At 33.4% G+C, this 21,042-nt stretch overlaps 1 protein-coding gene across 1 annotated transcript; it reads left to right on the top strand.

Moving 5' to 3' along the window:
- Positions 1 to 657: 657 nt before the first annotated feature.
- On the top strand, positions 658 to 10,773 carry LOC136067964 (ribulose bisphosphate carboxylase large chain). The gene is given in 2 exon segments (XM_065774483.1): positions 658 to 1,449; positions 10,753 to 10,773. Coding segments are annotated over 2 exon segments (813 nt in total).
- Positions 10,774 to 21,042: the final 10,269 nt, after the last annotated feature.

Here is a 21,042-nt window from a genome sequence, read left to right as displayed (position 1 = left end):
CAATTGTGTAGAGAAATTTAAGTATAAAAATCTCTAACTCTCAAGGTTTATGGATAGGGTTTTCTCTCAAAAACACTCCTCAACATATGTGGGTAACGTGGGTATATATAGTATGAGTATAGAAAGTGTGTATCAGATAGGACAATCTACCAAAATAGAATGTTTTGCGGGTGTCTCGCGAGAAGGTCTTACCCGCGAGATACTTACGAAAACCAGCTGTCTCCATCCTGTCCTGATTCTTCGCATTCTAGTCATGTGCGGGGCACATGCTTCACTTCGTGAGATGCTTTTCATGGACGAACTCCTCATATTTTGACATCTAGGATTTACGTATTCAACATATATCACTGTCAAGAGTTAATTTCTTATTATTTATATATTCCCATAAGGGGCGGGGGTAAGAGATTAGAAACTTGAGAAAACAAGGATTGGGTTGCGCTATACGTATGAAAGAGTATACAATAATGGTGTATTTGGCAAATCAAATATCATGGTCTAATAACGAACCATTCTAATTAGTTGATAATTTTTTGAAAGGATTTCTTGAAAGGTTTCATTAACTCCTAATTCATGTCGAGTAGACCTTGTTGTCATAAAAATTCTTAATTCTCGAGTTGTAGCAATAATTCTTAATTCGTGAGTTGTAGGGAGGGACTTATGTGACCACAAATAGAGACTAAAGTGAGTGTTGGATTCAAAGCTAGTGTTAAAGATTATAAATTGACTTATTATACTCCTGACTATCAAACCAGAGATACTGATATCTTGGTAGCCTTTTGAGTAACTCCTCAACCTGGAGTTCTACCCGAGGAAGTAGGGGCTGCGGTAGTTGCTAAATCTTCCACTAGGGCATGGACAACTATATGGACTGAAGGGCTTACCAGTCATGATCGTTACAAAGGATGATGCTACCACATTGAGCCAGATACTAGAGTAGAAAATCAATTTATTGCTTATGTAGCTTACCTCTTAGACCTCTTTGAAGAAGGTTTTGTAACTAACATGTTTACTGCCATTGTGGGTAATGTATTTGGATTCAAGGCCCTACGCGCTCTATGTCTAGAGGATTTGCAAATCCCTCCTTCTTATTCTAAAACTTTCCAAAGTCCGCCTCATGGCATCCAAGTTGAGAGGAATAAATTAAACAAGTATGGCCGCCCCCTATTAGGATGTACTACTAAACCTAAATTGTGATTATCCGCTAAGAATTACGATAGAGCAGTCTATGAATTTCTTCGTGGTGGGCTTGATTTTACCAAAGATGATGAGAATGTTAATTCCCAACTATTTATGCGGTGGAGAGACCATTTCCTATTTTGTGCCAAAGCAATTTATAAAGCGTAGGCTGAAACAGGTGAAATCAAAGGTCATTACTTGAATGCTACTGCAGGTACGTGCGAAGAAATGATCAAAAGGGCTGTATTTTCCAGAGAATTGGGAGTTGCTATCGTGAAGTGCATCTTGGGTGGAATGGGACCCCTTTCTTCCCATCGTGCTGGGCAAGTTAAAGTTGACACTTAAATCAGAATTCTTTCTTGAGGGATGCTGATTGCTTACAAAGGCTTTGAATGATCAAATTTAAGTAACATGGGAACCCAGCCAACATGTCAAACTAGAGAGTTTCTATACCGTTGGCTGTAGGATGTTGCTAGCTATTGTTCTTCGTGTAGTATACGAAGGGATACTCCCCCTTGCATGTGGTATTCCTTTCAATCCATGTAAGTTCTCTCTTTCAGACTATATACAGGCTAATGCCAATGACTAGCGATTCTTGCGGTTGTTTCTTTCCTAGTCTTCCAATATTACTGCGCTTAATAATTGCTGATGTGGTTGTCATAGTTCAAAAAGTATTTCAACTAATAGCAAGAACTGTGAATAACGACTTTATTTTTATTATTATTTTTTATTTTTATAATTGTTACATATACATATATATATATATATATATGAAAAGTTTATTTATTTGAAAATATATTAATTTCAAAAAATTAATTAAGGCATCCATTCCCACCAATATGAACCAGCAGACATCATGGGGTATAAAAGGCTATATAATGTAATACCTATTTAAAGTGCATTCATTTAGTACGCTATAATAGGCTATATAATGTAATACCTATTTCTTAGGAATAATTATTCAATTATTTGATTGTGTTTTTATTACAAGTAATATTTTTCCTTAGAAATAAATATTTTCTTACTTAAAAATGGCTATAATAACTATTCCTTTAACCTAAATAATAAATACATAACAATAAAATAAAATTCCTAAACCCCCCTCCCTCTCTTGGGAATTGATTCACAACTTTTTTCATGGCTTCGTTATTCTCCATGTTAATTGTTGGACAAAACTTAGGGCAAATTTGGTACATTGGATGAGGATTAAAATTGGAATTTTAATTTTTATTACTGGGAATAAAATATGTTGTGATGGAATAACTAAACCTATTCGTAGGTTTGGTTGTGAGTTATAACATTAGAATAAAACTTAACATTTATTTTTGGAAATATCTTATTCATACAATTATATTACCTTAAAAATAATATTTTTAAAATTTGAAAGAAAGATGAGTTAATTATTATTATTATTTTTTATTTTTATAATTGTTACATATATATATATATATATGAAAAGTTTGTTTATTTGAAAATATATTAATTTCAAAAGCTATTGCACCGACTGCGAAATAGCTATTACAAACCTTTTATAAAGGAATAATTATTACACATTTTGAAGAATATCTATTCATAAGGAATGATAATTTATTGCAATAAAAATATTACCAAACTAAAGAATAACTAAATCATATGAATAACTGTAGGGTCTTAGTTTGTAGCCCAAGCCCAAAAGATATGGGATATGAGCCCAACAAGCCTAACACAATAAATTTGTAGAGAGTTGGTGAAAGAGCTAGACTGAGTGATCTAAGCAATGTCTCGTGCAGATTACAAAGGATTAACAAGTATAAAAACACAGGTGAAATTCAAATAGATTGATGTCCGAAGAGATAAATTAGTGTTTGAAAGGCTAATACAATTATCAGAACTATAGTCACTCTTGTTTCCTTTCTTTTTTCTTCTTTCGATCCCCCCCTTTGTAAGAGGTCTCTTGTGCTTATATAGTTCTCGCTTAGACTATCCTAGTTGTACACTTGTTCTTCATCTAAACGTTCACTTGAATATACGTCCCATCAGGTATCTTCTTCGGTACTCCCTGAGTGGCAGTAGTTGAGACTGCACTGTTCAAGGTTCTTCTCCACATTAATGTGGCCAGAAAAAGTTGCTGCAATGCATTTAATGCGGTGGTAGCAGCTTTTCTCTTTAGATATTTCTCTGTTCTTATCATCTTCATATGCGCCTGAAGTTTATCTTTATCATTGGAATTGCTAGGAAGGTCACTCAAGCCCTCTAGGTATTTGCTTGATCGATTTGGACATACCATTCGGACAATTGACATATTCTTCGGACTATATTCTTAGATCATTTCCAAGCATATTTCTCCTGTCTGGAATCCTTCCCAATCATCTACTCCTCTTCGGACACACTTTCAGTCTTCAAATAGGGCCTTGGACTTTTATCGCCACAATAACTATTACATTGCAGTGTATATTACAATCTACCAAATATGCTCTTAAGTAAAACAATTTCACCATAATTTCTAAATATTGAAGTTGATAATAACAAAAAAGACCGTGTATTAAAAAGGTATTAATAAAAGATAATAGTAAAAATTAATAAGTTAATAGTATATAAATGGTATTAATTTATGAGTTTTTATATGTGTTATATGTATATATAAGGTCAATTTTCAAATATAAATATAAAAACTACAGTGAATGTAAAGAGCTTTTGTACGGTGGACTTACCAATCCCATTCATATCAAATGTAATCCCAAAATTTGAATTTCTTTGGATATAATAACATCTAAGAAGCTCATTAGATGTCAAAAGCCTTGTAACACAATTAATTAGCATATCTTGATTTTTTTCAAAACATCGAAGATTTAAATCTCACTCCTCCATTATAGCTATCAAATTTAAAAAAACAAAAGTCATCAGAATTTCAATATAAGAGTGAAGTCCAACCATATTTGTTGGCACACCAAGGACTTAAAATTGAATTAAATTTACTTGTGCCTCAAGAAGGATCTTAATAAAAAAAATATATCATTATTTTTCATTCAAAATGCCCCGAAAGGATCTTAATGACATCTACTCAATGAACATATGTTAGACTAAAAAAAGAACTAATACCGTTGAATGACAAGGGAAATAGTTAAAGATTGCAAAATGCACAAATATAATTGTAAATAAATATATCACTTCAATTAATAGTGCCTAAATATAATTTGGAAGCTTGAAAATGTGTTAAAAACACAAGAGCTGTTTAGGACCCCAAATTAAAGTTACGGCTCGATTGATTTCACACTAACTTAATACTAAGTGCAGAATAGTATAAATGCGAGCGGATAAACAAATAAACTACTCTAATCCATAATCATAACAATACAGCAATAAAATGGAATGTAAAAAAGCAGGGAAGCGAGATGCAAACACAAGATAACACGCCGATGTGTTATCGAAGAGGAAACTGAAGAACTCGGTGAAAAACCTCTCTGCTGCCCTTCAAGCGGTAATCAATCCACTAGACAATCACTTGGGATACATGGGTTAGCAAGAGACCCTCCAAGCCTAATCTACCCAATATACCTAAGCCCTCCAAGCTCCTACTCCAACAAGACTTCTTGGAACTATGTCTTGTCTAGCTTTCCAGATCCCGCAATACGCCCAATTGCATCCGCCAAGCCTCACCAGCTTCTTTTGGCAAATCCCCAAAGCTTCCCAAGCTCCAAAACTCTCTTTACACTCTAAATAGGTGTGGGTTGTGTTTGGGTACAAATCTTGTCTCAAGGTATGACAATGGGAGAAGGATGGAGAAGAGGCTACAATGATTTCTCACTAAGGATGAGTAGCTCTTTCTCTAAAAGAAGTGTGTGTGTGTGTTGTGGAAAACCTATCTAGGGTTTTTTTCCCTAAATGGCGTCATTTACATTTGTCGGTAATGAGGGTATATATAGTATGGGTGAAGATTAAGAAAGTCACACTTAAAAATCCTCCAGGCAGAATGTTTCGCGACTACCTCGCGAGAGGGCCTTACCTACGAGACACTCGTAAAATCAACAGCCTGGCACAACTCTTCAGCTTCTAGTCATGTGCTCCTCATATGGCTCTTTCACGGTTTAGCTTTTCGCAAAATCCACTGATTCTTCATTTAAGCTTGAGTCTTCACCAACTTGATACTAAATTCAATACAATAAAATCTGACAAAATACAAGGAAATAAATTGAAGTAATTAGAAAACATTTTGTCATGGAATAAAGCCAACATAAAATATAGTTGCAAATCACAACTTTACAGAATTATTTAGGGTAAATTTCATTAACTACCCTTGAGGTTTGGGCAAATGCCAAGCAAGTCCAATTTTTTTTTTTTAACAAACCTATTAGGTTCTAAAAATTCAGAACACTTGGCAAACTGTGAGCACAAACTTGTCTAGATATAGATCTTAGAGTCTATAGGTATTTGTAAAATTGTGATTTATAACTATGTTTATGTTGGCTTTATTCCATGACGAAAATTGTTGTAATTGCTTTAATTTTGTTCCTTGTATTTTGTGGGATTTTATTGTATTGGGTTTAGTATTAAGTTGGTGAAGACTTAAGCTTAAATGAGGAATCAGCGGATTTCTCGAGACTTTTGCGAGAAGCTAACCCGCGAAAGAGCCACGTGAGGAGCATGTGACTAAAAGCTTAAGAGTCATGCCAGGCTATCATTTTCGTGAGTGTCTCGCTGATAAGGCTTTCCCGCGAGGTAGTCGCGAAACATTCTGCCTAGACGATTTTTAAGAGTGAATTTCTTATCCTTCACCCATACTATATATACCATCATTACCCATAAATGTAAAACAGGCAATTTAGAGAGAAAAACCCTAGATAGGTTTTCTACAACACACACACCCATCTTTTAGAGAGAGAGCTACTCATCCTTAGTGAGAAATCATTGTAGCCTTTTCTCCTTCCCTCTCCCATTGTCATACCTTGAGAGGAGATTTGTACCCAAACACAATCCACACCTATTCAGAGTGTAGAAAGTGTTTTGGAGCTTGGGAAGCTTTGGAGATTTGTCAAAAGAAGTTAGTGAGGCTTGGTGGATGCAATCGGGCGTATTGCAGGATCCGGAGAGCTAGACAAGACACGATTTTGAGAAGCTTTGTTGGAGTAAGAGCTTGGAGGGCTTAGGTACATCGGGTAGATTAGGCTTGGAAGATCTCCTGCTAACTTATGTATCCCAACTAATTGTCTAGTGAATCGATTACTGCTTGAAGGGCGGCGGAGAGGTTTTTCGCTGAGTTATTCAGTTTCCTCCTCGATAACACATCGGCGTGTTATCTTGTGTTTGCATCTCTCTTCCCTTACTCTTGTGCTTTACTTTTATTGTTTGTTGTTCATGTTTATGCACTAGAGTAGTATCGGTTGATTGCACTTCATTTATTATTGTTTCCGCACTTAGATAAGTTAAAGTAAACGCAATCTAGCCGTAATTTAATTTGGGGGTCTAAACAGCTCTTCTGTTTTTTAACACATTTTCGAGCATTCAATATTATTAGACAATGTTCAAGGTGATTTAAGTCAAGATTCAAGAACAAGCAAACTGTAGAAAGGAGATTTCAAAATTTGCTTGGTTCGACGGATCGAGAGACAGGCTCGATCGATCGAAATATGGGTTTGCAGAATTTTAAGTTCGACCCAACAACAGTTTAAGCCCAAAATTGATTAGGGTTTCAGATCTACTTCTTCTAGTATATAAAGGAAACCCTAATCATGTTTTTCTAAGGCTTTTCAGAGAGAAAATGGTGTGCCTCTTTTGTGTCTAAGGTTTTGTACCGAAAAAGCTCTCTCATATCTTCTACCCTGTTATTCTTTGAAGAATCTCAAAATTCAGTGCCGTAGAAGTTGCTGTCTTCTCTAGTCATCATAGGTGCTGATGATTAAGGGTGGTCTTGGAGTTAAAAATAGGAGAGTTTGTGTTTTTTATCACAAGTCTGGCTGATTGTGTTGCAAAGGCCTAGGAAAGAAGTATTCTGTGGACTCGAAGCTATCATAAGGTCATGCTAGTAAGGCCTAGTAAGTTCGCGGTGGTTTGAGTTCTGATTTATGGTTTTGGTTTGTAGTGTTGGGCTTTGTAGCGATGGTGGTGAGGTGGTGGTTGTGGTCTCAACTAGTAGATCTGTGGGCTGTGGTAGGTTTTGTTTTTATGTCTGAGATAAAATGAGAGAGGAGCAAGAGAAGTGACAAAAGAGAGAGAGTCAAGAATGGTTAATGTTCTTGACGACACCTAGGGACCAAATTGTGCATAGGGACTAAGTTTATTGCTTTTGAAAAAGTTTTAGACTTGCTTGGTATTTGTCCAAACCTTAGGGATAGTTAATGAAACTAAGCCAATTATTTAAAAGATAAAACTTTAGATAAGTGGACTTGCTTTCAAACCCAAACAATATAGATTTGTCTTGTTCATTCTTGCTATCCCATGAAACTGTTTTTAACTCTAGGGAATGACACTACTAATAGAAAAATTGTTGTTACTTCATAATGTATCATCCTTTCTATCTTACAACCCTTATTATTTTGGCATTGTTAAACTATTTACCCAAAAAAATATATGGCAAACAACTATAGTATACATACCAAACTAATCTATATACATATACATAAAACCAAAGCTTTCAACTTTTGGTTGACCTCTTCATAATTTTCCACATCAGCATTTTTTATTTATTTATTTGATTTAATTCAATTTAATTATTTAGATTTTATAGTGCCAAATTGCAAAAATATTTATTAATTTAAAAAAAAAAATTAAATTTAGTTGTTTGGTGCCATACAACTACTATACTTTAAGGAGACCTAAATTCTCACCTAATCAGGGAATTTTTTGATAATCTTAACAAACTGTATAATAACTCCATTAATATAAATCTATCCCAAAAAATGGAATATATCTCCATTAATTTGATAATTTCTTCTTTGATGACATTTAAAAACAAATTTTATCATATTTCCTTATATCTGTCAATCACGTTTTCTTTCTATTCTTTTCTTTTTTTTTTCATTTTTTTATATTAATGTTGATTAGAAATTATAATTTCAATAGAATTTAAACTCTATAATTATATCAAATGAGACTTAACAAATATATATCATTTTTAATTTCAATAGGATTTAAATTTTATATCAAATGGATTCTACCAGCATATTCATCATTTAAAAAAAATGAAATTAAATAACCAATTTGATTAGGAATCCATAACCCTATATTATAATGTAAATAGGTTTTTTTAGGGATTATTTGTTACAATTTCAACTTTGCTTTTCATTCCTATATTATATTTTAAATAGTTTTTCTTTTTTCTTTTTTGGATTATTCTTCTAACACCATTATGTTGTATAGTCTCTTGCATTGATTTTGATTCTTGGAGGTATGTAAAGTTTTCTTATAAGGTTTCACGTTAACATATATGAGAAATATTTTGGTCAATTAGAAAAAGTTTGATGAAACATAAATGAAAATGAACTAAAAGAACGCACAACCTAGAAAAAAAAATAGTTACTATATTAGGCAGAGACTTTTGGAGATTGTTGTTTTTATTTTTGGAATTATTTATGTTTATGTGTATGTATGTATTGGATTTAATTGAATTGGAATTATCTTCGAAACTTTGGTTTTGTTTGAATAATGAAAATGGCAGAAGAAGTATGTTCCAATATTTGGAGTCTTCTGTATATGTGTTGTAGTTTAAACTTGGTATTTGAATTGTTAAATTGTTTCATAGTTTCATTGTTCATCTATTAATCATGAATAATGACATTGCTATTTGCAACCATCATGATATGGTATTAATGATGTGGTCATTCAGAGTATATTTTATGATTAAAAAAATACAAAATTAAAAGACTTTTGAAATTACATATATAAAGAAATTATACATTGGATCTTAAATAACTTCTATTAAACTCCATTCTTTATGGCATCATTAAAAAGAAAACTCCTATAGATAAGTTTTAGGATATTATTTGAAACTATCATAATGGACTAACATATTACACATGGTACGAATCTAACTGTAACATCCTATACTATAAAATAAATATTGGGCCTATGGTTATCTTCACTTTGCAAAAAATAATTAAATTATCATTAATTGTGATAGTTCACTTTTAGGTAAAATAGAAACTCTATTAACTAAGTTTTAAGAAATTTAAAAGTCTATTTCAAAAAATTTCCAGAACATTAGATTTTATTTAATTATTTAATTATTTTATATTGTAAAAGAATAAAATTTATACAATACATACAATTATTACTTCAGTTACCTTCTAAAGGATGGAGGATATGAGAATATAATTTATAGATCTACTATCAAGATAACATAGATTAGATTGGTTGTGGATAGTAGATTTAATTGTAGCTGAGTATTGTGTGAAGTCATCACCATTAAATAGCCCATGATGGAATGTGTTATGTGTAACCAATGATATGAAGGAAAAATAATTTTTCTAAAGCATTATGTAGACACTCAATTTTGCACCCATGATTTAATCAAGGAAGATAGCTAGAGTTACCATACATATACCCGAAAAAATCATAGTTGCATTACATGCATTAATTCATTTATTGCATATCATAAAAATGATCTTGACATTCTAACGGTCGTGACCGTATGCTCGATTTTCAAATTAGACCGTCGGATTGAAAGATATTGCATGATCAAGTTTGCATGGTCTGCATGCATCTTGTTTGGGTGGAACCAACCACGCATGATTAATTAAATTTTTTTTTTAATTGGTTGAACAATTAAAATAAATTAAATAATTTTATGATTGGTTGTTGGTTAGTGTCAAAAATAGACTTGCTTGCATGGGAATAAAGTGGATAATCAGATAACAAAGAAATTGTGGATAATCAAGGTTTTTCTTGGAGTATTTATCTACAAGAAAATTACCACTTTAAGGCCTATATATCCAAAAATGGGAATTAATTTTTAGAATACAGATTAAAAATACGTCTATGTGCAATTCTGGGCTCAAAAATCTTCAAAAAGGAGTCCAAAGTAGACCAACATTCAAATGCGGGTCCGGCACCCAAGAGGGCCATCTGGCACTCTTGGAGTGCCAATCAGCACTTCTTATGTGCCGATTGGCATAAACTCGAGGCCCGGCCCGAGGACCTCCTGGATTGAGATAAGCCTTTTCCTTTTCAATTTTTTAGAGATAAGGATGCGTCCCAATTTGTATTTGATCATTCAGCTTATTTTCTAAGCAACTAACACCTTTATAAATAGAGGATGCCTCCCAAAACTTAGGAGACTTTTTTACACTTTCTGACCCCCCCCCCCCCCTCTGACTCTTCTCTTCTGATTTTTAATCCCCTTATGTTAAATACTTAGGAGACTTTTTTACACTTTCTGACCCCCCCCCCCCCCTCTGACTCTTCTCTTCTGATTTTTAATCCCCTTATGTTAAAGACGTTCTGGAGGCTCTTGACTTAGGAATTTTTTTCTTTTTTGTAAGTAAAGTATTTTAGGCTTCAAAAAGTTGAATAAATTTCTTTGAATCATAAAATATTTTTCAACTAGAAGAGCATGCTCATGCAAGAGATATTCTTTCTTTCTTTTCTTCTCCATTAGTTTTGTAGATGATGCATGAATACGTTTAACATGTTTTATTGTTTTTTTCTCTCAATGTATAATTTCCATGTTCTATTTGAATTTTTTTTTTATTCATAGATGATGGTTTGTTGTGGTGTTCTTTCTTAAATTTCAAAGTCTGCTAACGTCTATCAAAGATTTCTTTAAAAAACTAAAAAAAACTTATCTGATTTTTCAAAACTAAAAAGTTGATCTGATCTTTCAGATCTGATTTTTCAAACGTTAATAAATAAATAAAATAAAAAACTGATATAATCTTTCAAATCAGATTTTTCAAAACCAAAAACTGATATGATCTTTTAGATCTGATTTTTCTAAACCAAAAACTGATCTGTATTTTAAATATCTGAATTTTCTAAATCCAAAATTGATCTATATTTTCATTAATACAAATTTGAGTTTTCTAGAAAAAAAATTTCTTTGACACAAAACTGTAGATTTTGAAATTCAATGAAAGCATTGAGAATTAGGTAGTTGTTTTTTATAAATGTGATGCATGTGTAATAAATTCATCAAATGAATGTGGATCCTCTTTCAAAAATATATTTTTTTTTATTCATAAAAACAGATTTGATTTTTCTTGACAAAATCATTTTTTTTTTTAACTTCATACAAAAATAGATTTGATACTTTTTACAAAATCTTATTCCTTTTATTCATAAAAAATAGATCTAATTTTTCTTGATAAAACCACTTTTTTTAAGCTTTACACAAAAAAATATATGATTCTTTTTAACAAAAATCTTACTCTTTCTTTTACATAAAAATAGATCTGGATTTTTTTTACAAACCAAATTAATTTTTTTATTCACAAAACAAATTTGAATTTTCTTTTTTAAAAGAGGACATCATCCATAAGGCAAATTTATTTAAATTATCTTTTGTCAAGTTTCAGTCACATGTGTTCAACATATCATTCAACATCATGAACTGTGTTCAACATATCAAAAAAGGGTATATTGATCATCAGAGTCTAAAAGACCAGACTCTGTTTGGGCGGAATGGGTACCTAACACCTTCCCATTCTGTAATCTAGCCCGATAGGTAGATTAGTGTTTTATTTAACTATCCCTTGCATCGCATGGGTTAGTGACTAGTAGTATGTATATTTGAAAGACAAATTAAATGCATGTAAAGTGTAAAAAAATTACTTATCTGTTGGTCGGTGGTGTTAGTGTATTTGTCTATGTATATCTAATTCTTGTTAATCCCTTTATTTTGGAGAGAGAGAGAGAGAGAAACTTCGTCTTCGTTTGGAAAAAAGAGTCAGTATATATTCACTAAGAAACTAATCTTGAAAAGTGATATTGATGTGGATTTTTATTTCAACTATGTTCAAAGTAATTAACAGTAGGTTACTATTTGTCATCGATCCTGATTAGACTTATTGTGAGCTTTGGTTGTTAGCACTTATCACACAGTTCATAATTAGCAACTCACTTTGAAAATTTTAGTAGATTTTAAATCATGTTAATAAATTGACTTTTTGTTTTTTTAAAAATAAAACCAAAAAACAAAAAAAAAAAAAACAAAAACTAGCATGTAACCCATATAATGTGTCGTTACAAATCTACGTACACTATATATATATATATATGGTTGAGTTCAAGTTACATTTGGTATAACTTTAAGCAATATTACACCACTCAATATTTTTTAATTTGATGAAAATTTTGACAAATCCACCTTTGCGTTACATTATTTTCATATATTCTCCATTCTTGCAAAATTTCAAGGTGATCAAAGATTAATATTTATGTCATTAATTAATTGTTTAAATTCAAGTTTTTGTCATTTAAAATAATACATAAAAATTGAATTTATGGATTGAATGGTCAATAATATCCAATTGACATGAAATTTGGCATGATTGTTAAGATCATATAAAACATGCAATTCAACAATGAGATTTTCAAAATATGAATTTTATAATAAGTTATTGGATAGTGTAGTATTACTTAAAGTTACATCAAGTTGATTGTACAAAGTTTTGCTACAAAATTTGTTGTAGCCTTAGGGAACAACCTTACTTAATATCTTTTTATTTGATTTGAATTTTGACAAGTCCACCATTGTATTACATCTTTTCCTTATATCCCCCATAATTGAAAATTTTATAGAAAATTAAAAATCAATAATAATGTCATCAATAAATTTTTTAAATTGCAAGTTTTTGTAGTTTAAAATTATGCATAAAATATAAGCTTATAGATTATATAGTAAATAACATCTGATTGACACAAAAGTTTACGTGTGTATTAAGAGTGTAAAGAGCATGTAATTCAACAGTTAGATTTTCAAAATGTGTCGTAATATTTATTTTATTGAGTAAGGTTGTAGCCTTATGCTATAACCAATTTTATAGCTAAACAATGTCCTATATATATATAGTGTGTGTGTGTGTGCGCGTTCATGTGCGTGCGCACGCACGCACGTGTGTGTGTTATTCTTTGGATTTAACGTTCTTTTTATACATATTTAGATTAGCCTCTCAAAAAAATTTCTAGCTCCACTACTAGTTGAGCCATCATTGATATCAATTAGAATACCATTTCAATTAGATGGCAAAATCGATATAAAGTTTTCTCATCGAAACTTGACTTTTATTTATTTTGTTATGTAAAATTTTGATCACATTCATATATATATTTTTTCCCATTCATGCTTCTTTGCATTCTCATCTTTCTGTATTTGATATATGTAAAATCTATCCTCTTGTACAATCCAAATGCAATGGTCTCCACCACAAGCCCATTTTCACTTATAGGTTGCGCATAAACATCAAAACCGGCATGGAAGCTAACGTTAAAAAATAATAATAATAATAATAATAATAAATAGCAATAGAAAAGAGTCATTCCTTGAAAGATAGGACGAAAAGAGAATTCCCCTTTAGGCTGAAGGGTTTTCAGACCTAAATCATTATCTGTAGATTTACTATGGCAGTCAAGTTCATTGTTGAGGTTGTTGACAATTCGTACGTACTGTGTTCTAAATTACTTAGGCCAAATGATAAGAGAAGGACAAACACAAAGTAATGAAAATGGGACATCATCCTTTGTTTCATTTTTCTGGTGCGTACAAAAGCTATTTGGTTAAACTTGAAATGCATTTCCCTTATGCTTTTATAGCAAGAGATTGCCAAGTCATACCGAGTCCAAATCTTCTGTCCCACTTTTCCTGCCCCACTCTATACTTCACCAATAAAAACTTACCACGTGTTCACCTACTTAATTACATACTATCATTATTGACTTATTAATACTAAAGTTATTAATTAATATTGATTTATTAACACTACAGTTATTAATTAATAGTAGTATTTAATTAATTAGGTGAACACATGACAAGTTTTTATTGGTGGAGTATAGAATGGAGCAGGAAAAGTGGGACAGAAGATTTGTACTCAGTTATACCTACGAAAAACACGTCCAAATTCTATGCTTTTGCTACAAACATTTAATTCACCTTAATTTTTCATTGGGGACATTACACTGACTTATCCTGAGGTCTACTCAAAATATATTTATTTCTCCTTTATTTCAAATTGTACACAAACTTTCATAACTTTTCAAAATAAACTACACTCATATTCATTGTGATTTAACAAAGTTAAATCCACTAATCGAAATTAAAGAAGTAAAATAATAATAATAATAATTTATGTACTTTGGCTTTTACCCTTCCAATTTCAAATGATATTCTAATTTTCTTTTCTTAAATTCATGGAAAAGCGAAAGGTAAAAGATTTTCGAGAAACATGAGAAACTATATAGGCTGGCCACCAAGAAGCTAAGTGATGTGGAACTAGATCGAGAGGAGCTCTCTACCAAGGTTGATAAAGCTAATCAAGTCATTGGAGCACTACGATTTGAGAAAAATTTCTTGGCTGAAAGGACCAAGAAGCTTGAAGTGGAGCTACTTCAAGTTAGAGCTCAATTGGAGAGGACTTCTAGTGCAAAGCTCAATGAGATGCTAAGTTTTGAGAAAGCTACTTCTGACAAAACCGATTTAGGGTATACTTTCTCTTCTCCTTATATTGCCTCCTCTAGTACAACTATGTTTGTCTTACCTCCTGATAATGTTAATTTTGAGAACAATAAATCTAAAACTGAAATAGCTAGTGAAAATTTAGACAAGGGCAAATCTATTCTAGGAGCACTCCCTATGGTTGAAAAGAAAGAGACTAGAAACCCTAGGACTAAGAAGGCAAACAATAAAAAGTCTTAACAAAAGAAGCCGCATTTCTATCATCACTATGGAGCTCCAGGGCATACTCGTCCAAATTGCTATAAGTGGTTAGCCACTCAACAAAGCAATAGTATGGTCTCATTTGGAAATCAAAATCAATTTCCATCCTCTCTTGCTCCTTTGGGAGATCTTCTTAAGGCCCTCATGTTCCTTTCGAACTTGAACGGTTTCAAGTCTTCCCACTCTCCTCAGGATCAAAGGTTCGCACAAAGGAAAGGTTGTTCCAAGGTGTGGAAAAAGGCTCCAAGTGATTTAGTCACTTTTTCTCTCTCTCTCCCCTTATGTTTTTGCAAAAATTGTTTGTTTTCAAGCTTTTGAGTCAGTCTAGTTTTATACTTTGTGTGTTTTCTTTCATGTTTTTGTTTGGTTGCTTTTCAGTTTTTGCTTTATTTTTTATTTTAATTTTTTTTATAAAAAGAAATTAAAAAATTAGAAAAATACAAAAATAGTGTGTGTATGTGTGTATTGGTACTTATGTACCTTAGATGGCCATTGAAACAAAAAACCACATTTTATACCCCTTACAACTAGTGCCTCCGTTCCCTAATGATTTTGGAATTCTAAAGCCCATGGTTAGTTTAGGGCCCAATCGGAAAGAAATTGACTTGAGGAAGTGTTTTTGGAAAAATATAACTTTTATGGACTAAATAAATGTAAGGTTGAATTTTACCAACCATCTTATTGGTTTTATTCTGTGCCAATTTGCATGTACTTTAGCACTTAGAAACCCTGTATTTAGGTGGGATTCATGCAAGGGTAGTGAGTGAGAGAGTGTGAAGAAATGTTCAAGAAAGTGCAAGAAAGCAGGGCTTCGTGGCTAGGACTCGCGGGTGACTTGCGATTGGCAAGCCGCCACATTCAGCACACGAGTGAAGTGTGCGAGAAGATGAACAGCCACGCCAGTTGGAGCACTACAGGACAAAAAGTCTAGCCTGGCCATTCTATTATCTCACGGCTTGAACTCGCGACTCAGCCAAGTCACGAGGCCAAGCAGCCAACCAGCTCTGTTTTGAAAAACCTTACTCTTCGCATTCCTATCTCACCCTAGTATAAATACCCCTTAAACCCATGAAATGTAGGGAGCTTTAAGAAAGAATTTTGAGAGAGAAACCCTAGAGAAAAACAAGATTGCCTCGTCCATAATCTTCGCAAAGAGACTCTTCAAATTCCTCTACTCTCACCCTCTCCATTGATACATCCTTGAGAGGTTTTTGACCAAATCCTTTTCTCACCATACCCACGTCTATGAGAAGATCTTTTGGTGCTAAGGGAAGTAGTTTGGAAGGGATCAATGGTTATTGGTTGATGCTATGGTTTATAGCGAAATCTGGTAAGCTAGAAAAGACAAAGGTTTGGTGTAACCTCGTTGGAGCAAGAAGCTTGGAGGGCTTAGGTACCTGGGCAGATTAGGCTTGGAGGGTCTATTGCTATTCATGTATCCGACTACATTTTTTAGTGGATTATTGACCACTTGGAGGGCAGCGGAGAGGTTTTACGCCGAGTGCTTTGGTTTCCTCTTCGATAACACATCGCCGTGCTGTCTTTGTGTTTGCATCTCTCTTCTCTTAATCTTTACCATTTAATTTTTGCTGTGGATGTAATTTTAAATTGGTTTAGATTGTTTATCAATTCTGTTACTAGCTTGTTATCATTTTTCGCACATACTTCGTTTGATATAAAGCTTCAATTGGTAATTTGTTGTTTGGGTGTCTAAACGTTCATAGTATTTTTAACGCTATTTGAACTTTCAATTCGTATCAGAGTAGGTGCACTTGTTTTGGTTTAAACACCAAAGTGTGATCCTAAACCCCTTTGGATATGGATGTTGCTATGGAAAAGGCCATGCTGAATTGTGGTTTAAATGTTTGTGACAATGATTCTATGAGTATGTTTGAAGGGTGTCCTAACAATGAACTCTTAGAGTTATTAAAAACTAAGAAACATACGAGGATGTTTGCTCACATGCTAAAATATTTTGAAAATAAGAATCACATCTTACACAATAGTCTATGTGAGTCTAACTCTTTGATTAAGAAGTACAAAAGAAGAAATTGAATATTGTGTGAAAAGGTTGATAATTTGAAAAAGAAGATTCAATCTAACAGATGCATGGATAATGAAAATGAATTTTTGTTTGATGGCCAAGAATACTTGTCTCATGCTTTTCTATTTGTGCACACCTCATTGAAGGTATTTAACTCATGCTTATGGTATCTTGATAGCGGTTGTTCTCATCACATGACAGGAGATAAATCACTATTTAAGACTCTCAAAGAGAAAGTTGGTGGCTATGTGACATTCGGTGATGGGAATCATGCTCAAGTTCTCGGCAAAGGGACTGTTGAAATACCGGGATTACCTTTATTGAAAGATGTGTTATACATCAAAGGGTTGAAGGCAAATCTCTTAAGCATCACTCAAATATGCGATGAGGATTTTCTTGTCCAGTTTTTAAAGAAGGGGTGCTTAATCATTAACGAAGAAGGGATTCAAGTCTTGGAGGGAAATAGGACTACCGATAATTGTTATGGAGTAGTTCCTACAGCACCTATTTCGCGTAGAAGTGCTCATGTTGACATGCTGGAACTTTGGCATCACAGATTTGGGCATGCAAATTTCAAACAAGTAGCTAAAGTTTCTAAACTCGAAGCAGTTGAGGGACTTATAAAATTTGGAAAGGTGGAGAAGACTATTTGTGGAGCATGCCAAATTGGAAAACAAAACAAGGGCAAGTCATCACAAGGTAATTTGATTGCTACCTCACGGTGTTTAGAGCTTCTCCATGTTGATCTAATGGGGCCTACAAGAACGGAAAGTCTAGGAGGAAAGACGTACATTATGGTCATTGTTAATGATTTCTCAATATATACTTGGGTTGAATTTCTTAGAGAAAAATCAGAATCATGTGAAAAATTGGAAATTCTTTGCAAGAGGTTACAAAACGAGAAAGGAGTTTCCATTGTCAAGATAAGAAGTGATCATGGCAAGGAGTTTGAGAATGCAAGATTTGAGTTGTTTTGTGAAGAGAACGGAATCAAAAGGGAATTTTTAGCTCCCAAAACTCCTCAGCAAAATGGAGTGGTTGAAAGGAAGAATCGAGTGATTCAAGAAATGGCTAGATTGATGCTACTCAACAAGAAAATTCCTCAAAAGTTTTTGGGAAAAGGCGTGAACACTTCATGCCACATTGGTAATAGAATATTCTTTCGAGTGGGAACAAAGAAGACCACTTATGAGATTTGGAATGGAAAGAAGCCAAACGTAAAGTACTTCCGAGTGTTTGGAAGTAAGTGCTACATTCTAAATGATCGGGAGAACCTTGGGAAATTTGATGCTAAAAGTGATGAAGGTATTTCTGTTGGGTATTCTACTACTAGCCGAGCATATAGTGTCTTCAACAAAAGAACTAAGACGGTAATGGAGTCCATCATTGTGAAAATTAATGATGCCATAACCAAGGTAGAAATGGTTAACGATGGGGAAGGACCACACACCAAAAAACCCACTGTTAAGGCTGAAGCTCTTGATATAGAAGCTGAAGGAACTACACCAGAAAAGGAATCAACTCCCTTGAACACAAGAATGGAAATGAGATCCATGTCTAAAACATCAAGTTCTCTTACTCCTCCACAAGTTCATCCTCCCATTTCTCGGAATGATGAAGTCTCCACATCAAAGAAGCCATCATCAAGAGTGATTAAGAACCATCCTGATAACAACATCATTGGATCTGTATGTATGCAGATAGGAGCAAGAAACAAGTGGCATTGTAAAACACATTCAGATAGATGTGAGCAAATGTCAATGAGACATGACCTAATGAGTACGGACTGTGCAAAAAAAAAAAAAGGAAAACAAAGGCAGCAGCACAAACAAGATATGGTGATTTTAAATCAAAACAACGCCAACCACAAACACCAAAAACTCAACCCAACTGATAAACTTAAAACCACAATCAAAGAATAATATAGAAAACCCCAAACCTATATGTCCAAAAAAAAATCTATCAAATATCAATGCTCAGACCAAAGATTAGTAACCTAATGTAAACACATAGCACTAAAACACCTCTGCACCAAGAGAAAATAACCTCACACAATCATTCTCAAAATTTTAGGCAAACCCAAGATCGAAAACAATAATTTGAAGAACACAGTTGTATTTCACAAAACAGAAAAGTATAGATCAAATCAGTAAGAGTGAAGTGAGATATATAAAACCCATACCTTTTTCTTGATGTTTGAAGAAGACATGATGCAGAAATAGAAAGCTTTGTAGAGAGACACGGAGTGTTTGAGAGAGAGAAATGGAGAAGACAATGAACAGTCACTGATATTCGAGAGAAAACTAAAAAACAATTTAAAAAATAGTCACTGATTTCGCGACTTAATTAAGTCGCCAGTCAGTCGCCAGGGTAAGCCGCAAAACACTGTGAAACCAAGATTTTCAAAAAATCTTCTAAGTGTTTTTTGCGACTGGAAGGTCTACCCACGAGGTAGTTGCCAGGGTAACCATGAAATTCTCTGTGTACCCCTTGCGACTGGACCTTTCACCCACAAACAAGTCGCCACACTAAGCCTCGAAAACCATAAAAACTCAAGTTTTGAAAATTTTCTAAGTCTTTTTCGCGACTGCAACCTTGAATCGCTAGTGAGCCTCGAAAAATCTTAGAGTGAGCTCGCGATTGGGGCATGCGACTGGACTTACTCGCAACTGAGTCGCCAAAACAGGGCAACACTGTTTTTTTGACATTTTTGTAAAAACAAAATACTTTCAAAAAAAAATCTAAAACACTCAAAAATCTTTTTGTGTTTGATCAACAAAGATTGAGCTTGTTCAAAACACATTTAAACAAGTACAATCACACAAATGAATATGGCATTCATTGAACATAGACTTGTGTGTTGAGCATGAATATCAAAAATGAGATAGTCATTAGTCTAATGTGAAGCTTCAATGATCAATTCAATCAAGGCATACACAACTAGCACTAGATAATGTGACCCATCTCAAATATAGAAATGTGCATATATGACCTCCCACATAAACTTGAGAACATTTCTTTGAAGCTTTTCATTTGGCTCCATATACATCATATCATTTGATCATTTTGAATCAACATATCTCATTGTGAGATAAATGCCTGAAATTTTTAATATTTCAAATTGATTAGATAGCCTTTGGCCTTTTGGGCATCAAACATTTTATTTTTAGTTGCTTTCACTTTTTCCTAGTCAAATACTAGTATATGCGACAGGCTTTTGCAGCTCAATATCTCTTTTCATTTGGAGATTTACATTTGGTGAGCTCTTTAATTGAAAGTAATAAAAATAAAAGTGGGAAGATATATAGGCACAAGTCTATGCATGTCTCAAGATCAACAAAACAATTCACTAATTATTCACGACAAGGTTGAAAATCTATTTACAACAGTCACATAGATTTCAGAATTGCTTCCACAATGATATGAGTGCATAAGAGACAAGCTAAGCTCATTAAATGCACAAAGCCATAAGTACAAAGGTACAAGGCAAAAAATGCTTTGAGACAACACTCAACAAAGTTGATCAAACTTTTAGATTTTCTACTTTTTATGTGTTTTTGGATTTTTGACATAAAAGTAATGAAAGATTGATCAAAAGCAATGCAAAGAATGAAATAAATAAATAGGCAACAATTCAAAACAAATAGAAGCATAAAGCATACAACCAAACATATTTACAAGGCATAGGAAGAATTGATGCATGGACATGTTATGATACTTATGCATAAGTAACCTTCATCACCCACATGTCACGTGCATTTGGGGTGATATCCTTGACGGATTGGGTATGAAAGTTAGGACTATCAAACCTTCGTGTGAAGCTTTCCATGCAATTTGTGAAGGCACCAATCATCTTCATCATGTCCATCATTCTTGGATCACGGTTTTGATTTCTTGGTCACTCACCACCCCAAGACCTCTCATCATTTCTCCTTCCTCGTGATCAAGGAGCGCTTGCATTGTTCAATGCTCTCAGCTTATG

This window comes from Quercus suber, unplaced genomic scaffold (genome assembly GCF_002906115.3).
Source record: "Quercus suber isolate HL8 unplaced genomic scaffold, Cork oak 2.0 scaffold_1, whole genome shotgun sequence".
NCBI lineage: Eukaryota > Viridiplantae > Streptophyta > Magnoliopsida > Fagales > Fagaceae > Quercus > Quercus suber.
Note: the sequence above shows the minus strand (reverse complement) of the source record. Positions and strands in the feature narration are given on the sequence as shown.